Source organism: Glandiceps talaboti, chromosome 18, assembly GCF_964340395.1.
Source record: "Glandiceps talaboti chromosome 18, keGlaTala1.1, whole genome shotgun sequence".
In the NCBI taxonomy this organism is placed as follows: Eukaryota; Metazoa; Hemichordata; class Enteropneusta; family Spengelidae; genus Glandiceps; species Glandiceps talaboti.
The window spans coordinates 13,700,001-13,705,104 of NC_135566.1; the positions used below are offsets into that span (position 1 = coordinate 13,700,001).

The following is a 5,104-nucleotide window of genomic DNA, read 5'->3' on the forward strand; positions in this document are numbered from 1 at the left end:
TAAATGATTGACATCTCTCCTCGCGAAAATATCGTACCATCTTGCCTAACTAAGAAATATAAAGTAAAGAAAGTGAAATGTTAGAAAAATGAATCTAAAATTCATATGCAATACTTGAAATAAAATACTAGAGTAGTAATGCAACATTGTTGTAAATTAAAATTGAATCAGTTATCATGTGACTTAACTAAATAAAGTGAAAATAAATTGCGTGTGATACAATGGAACCAACAAAAAATCAGAAAGTAGGAAAGTGCCTTATTGCAAATCACCAAATAAGTTAAAAAGTATCATAATCAAAAATAATTCCAACTTTGACAAAATAAATAATAATTACGTAGAACTAATGAAAAAACAGCCAAATTTAATGAATTGAATAAATCGCAGATCAAATTCGAAATGAGTTATTGTTGCTCCGGTATATGTAATAATATATGTAAAAGGATTCGAATAAAAGAATAAAATGTAAACATATCATACCTAGTAAGCTATCATATAATATTAATAAAGAGAATAAAAGTAACTTAATGATATTGATAATCGGTAGTCAGTATGCCAGCCTAAGACAATATATCTCACGCATTATCACTAATTTTTATCGCATCAAAGCATAGTATAAATTTGTAATTTTCGCAAGCCATAAAAGTTATGTAATGTCGCAAGTAGCGGGGAGATGATGCCGTCGTATTGCATATATGTTCAAGGACGATATCAAACGCACCCTATTATAAACCATAGAGGATTCTTATCATGAAAATAGTCACAGTCAACGTCAATCGCTACGTCATGACTAATAAATACATATCTATATCACACAAAGTAATGTGCAAATGTCAATAGACTGTGTCAACCCATAAAGCACTTCGTAAATAACCTATTGAGTGTCAGAGGGCCTTATCGCAATATGTATTTCGTAATATTATATAACCCACTTCACTGTGTGTCACATATACGTATCATTCTTGAGAAGGGTAAACAAACGTAAACTAACCAATCTACAGAAAGAATGCATGCTTGTCCCTAGGTAAACAATATAACATTGTCCTGCGTCCAGGACTGAAGTGGTTTGCCAAGGAACCTTCTGACTGTACATGTAAGTCGGTAGTACTCTAAAACAGTTGAAAATGCCAACTTTACCGTAACTCAAAAACTGGATATACCTGTCAGCACCTAAATGAAACAAGTCCGCTATCTAACAACTTGCAACTGTAATTCGAACTTGGAATGTTATCGACAGAGATAACCAAATAATCCAAATTGAACTATCAAACAAAGGGAACCTTCTTCACAAATAAACAGTATTGCCACAACTATTAACAGTGCCACAAATGAAAAACAAATGAACAACTCTATTTCACTTGAAGTTCAGCAGACACATGGAAGCATGAAATGATCAAACACATAAATGAAATGGAAGCTAGAAACATGAAAAGGAACACATGTATTTCTGATCATTAAGACTTCGGAACTAATTTATTGAAATAATATGAAATAATACACACGCAGATGAAAATAAATAAATTACTTTTAAAGAGTTTTATGTCTGGTGAGTTGCCAAAAAACGAATATTTCCCGATCACAACATCACAATTATTCAGCGTCAGGCCTGACTGTACAAACACTCACTCAATCATACTGTGCACTCAAACATATTATAGTAAAAAACCCTAACAAAAATATACTAAGTAAACTCTATCAAACAGAATATTCGTCAAAGCAACTCCAAGAATGAGAAGAAAGATAAAAGTAAGTACACGATGCGGTTGGATACAAGGTTGACAATTATGAGTTATGACAACAATTTTGTGCATACGTCGGTGAATCGGTGAACACACTTTAGTTTAATATATGAAGACAAATATAATGTTATGTAAACAGTGCACACCTGAAGCATAGCCATAAAGTGCAGATACAACTTGGGCTGCAATATTGAAACAATAAATATCGTAACAGAAACAATGTTAAGATAAAGAAGACATTATGAGCCATATCTGTAAACTCGGCGGTTCCTAGCAACAACCTTTGGTTTGCTATTAAGTTGGGCGTGACTTACCCGTAATGACAACTGGATTGTCGCGTAAAGATTGAAGGGCAACTTCATTCAAGTAATCCCTTGGAATCCATGAATTGTCTGAATTAGGGTATCCCTCCCATTTTATCAGATATTCTAAAATGCCATTTTTGTATCGTCCGCGTAAAATCTTTTCTATACGATAATATGTGTCATCACCAACATATTCATTTTCTCCAGCCAAACTGTCACTATCATAATCAATGGGATGTCGCGCAGGGGACCGATTTGAACGTACTGTATCGTTTGAATCGGAAGTATCAGCACTTTCATGGGTTGAGACTTCGTCGCGATTCCCTGAACTACTACGAGTTTCACGTGTGCTATGTGCTATTTTACGAGCGATACGTCTTTCTGCTCTCTTTCTAACAGCTACTTTCTTATCTATTTTTCTTGGTTGTATAGAGTGATCAGTTGATCCAGACACACTTTCACTGGACGTGTCTGATAAATCATAAATTTCTGTATCCGAATACATATGATAGTCACGACCGTTATCATCATTCACTGGGTGTGATAAGTGATTATCGCTCTGTATCTGAGTTGCACTGTCAGATTCATCAATTGATTCCTGATCATCATTACTTAATAGACGTCGTGGTCTCAACTTTGCATGCTTGAGTCGGTTAGCATGAATAACTTTCCCATAAGGTCTTGTGCCTTCAACATGTTGCAGTTTGAAATTTACCGGTGAAATTTGTTCCTTGATGCGATATGGTCCGCGGAAAAATTTGTGAAACTTCTTGGCGTAACCGGGCTTCACAGCCGGATGATGAAGATACACTATGTCACCTACTTTAAATGTATTCTCAACATGTGCGGATTTATCATATCTCTTTTTCATCTTTGCTTGTGCCTTTTCGATATTCTCTTTCGCTAATGATACAGCCAAATTGCGGCACCGTGCCATTTCCTCTAAGAATAAATTCGCGTTGTGTGACGCACCAAGTTGTGGTAATAATTCAGTATCAACCGGTAGTCTTGGCTCGACCCCAAACAATGCCCTGAATGGTGACATTTTCGTCGTGTCATGTGGCGTAGACCTGTATGCGAATAAAACTGACGGTAGAAAAATGTCCCAATCATCACCTAGTCGATTCGTGTAAATAGAAATCATATCTATCAGAGTTCTGTTAAAACGCTCTGTCAGCCCATTTACCGATGGCATATACGGAGATGAACGCTTCTTTGTAATATCGAAATAGCGACAAACTTCTTTCATAACATGTGACATAAATGACGAACCTTGATCTGAGAGAATAGAATTTGGAAAACCAAAAGTGCAAAATATTTCTCGAAACAATACTTTAGCAACAGTTTCTGCTTTCGTATTAGGTACTGCGAATGCCCACGCAAACTTAGTCAAATATTCCGTCACAACTAAAATATGCACATTCCCACTTTTTGTCTTTTTCAGTGGCCCTAAAAAATCCATGCCAAGTCTATGCATAACTCCCGTGACTTTCAGTGGAATTAAGTGACCTTTGAACCGACGACCTCTCTTTCTAGTATGACAACGTGCACACGATGCTACATAATCTGTGATATCCTTATTCATCCCATCCCAATAATATCGTGATCGAATTGCATATAAACATCGCGACGTCCCGAGATGACCTCCTGTTACGTCATCGTGTATCCGCTTTATGACATACAATTGAAGTGACCGTGGAATAACTAATTGTCTAACACAATCCTTAGCTAGAGCAGACTTTCCCGACGGTGACCATAAATGATACAAAATTCCATTGAGCAACAAATAATTTGCCTGAGTGTTTGCGATACGTTTAGCCAACTTTTTATCATTTGGTAAATCCCCACTTGTTAAGAACTTAATCATCGGAACTAAATGACTGTCACTATTCTGTAAGCGCGAAATTCTATCAGCTGTCGTATTAGAATGTAAGTCATCATTGAGTACGCAATCATCATTTATTGTGACTGACCCCTGGGATTGACAATTAGTACTAGTCTCAACACTATTTGTACTGGCAACCGTTGCTAAGGTGTTATATAATTCACTGATGTCAATATCAGAGTCATCTGATTTGTTTGACTTATCCAAATTCACCATATTAACATTTGCCATATGTGTACTTGACCCTCTAGTGTTATCGTCGTCGACCTTTATGTCATTGCTCATTGTAGGCTGAAATGCAGGTGTATCTGGGTTACTGAAGTCAGAATTTTGGCTCCCTACCTGTTCATATTCTCTACGCGATAACCCGTCAGCATGGGGAATCTTTTTGCCCGGTCTGTGTTGAATATCGAAATCATACTCTTGAACTCGCATAATCCATCGTGCTATTCTACCACTAGGTGATTTCATTTTGAACAAATATGGTAAATTAGCATGATCAGTAATCACCGTAAAACGATTACCTCTTAGATAAGGGTCGCACTGCGATAACCCATGTAGTAAAGCAATAGCTTCTCGTTCTGTCGTCGAATATTTCCGTTCGCGCGAACTTAGAGAACGACCACCATAAGCAATCGGTCGTTCTAGTTTATCCTGTTTTTGTGCTAAAACGTACCCTACACTAAATGCAGATGCGTCTGTATACAGTATGAACGGATCATTGTAGTGAGGAAATCCTAACAATGGAGCTGTCACTAGTTTTTGTTTCAAGGTATCGAATGCCTGTTGACAATCATCTGTCCATTTGAACACTTTGTTCTTATGCAATAAATTATGAAGTGGATGGGCAATCTTAGAAAAATCTCTGATAAAACGGCGATAGAAACCTGCCAGACCTAGAAAGCTCTTGACCTTAGAAACATTTGTAGGGACTGGAAAACTCTCAACAGCTGAAATCTTAGCTGGATCCGCAGAGATACCATCCTTAGTCAGAATATGACCCAAGAACTTAATTTTCTTCCTACCAAAGTGACACTTCTTTGGACCTAGTTTCAAACCTGCTTCTCGCAATCGTGTCAAAACATTATTTATATGAAGCAGATGATTATCAAAAGTATTACTGTACACAACAAGATCATCGAGATAGACGACGAGGTGGCTCCAAATTAATTCTC

The 5,104-nt window shown here is 36.9% G+C and overlaps 1 protein-coding gene across 1 annotated transcript in view; it reads right to left on the bottom strand.

Moving 5' to 3' along the window:
- LOC144449711 (sodium-dependent glucose transporter 1A-like) overlaps positions 1–14 on the bottom strand; it is a 1,720-nt gene extending 1,706 nt beyond the window's left edge. The window contains exon 1 of the mRNA XM_078140289.1: positions 1–14. This exon is cut by the window's left edge and continues 29 nt beyond it. Within this exon, the coding sequence (XP_077996415.1) occupies positions 1–14 (14 nt within the window).
- Positions 15–5,104: the final 5,090 nt, after the last annotated feature.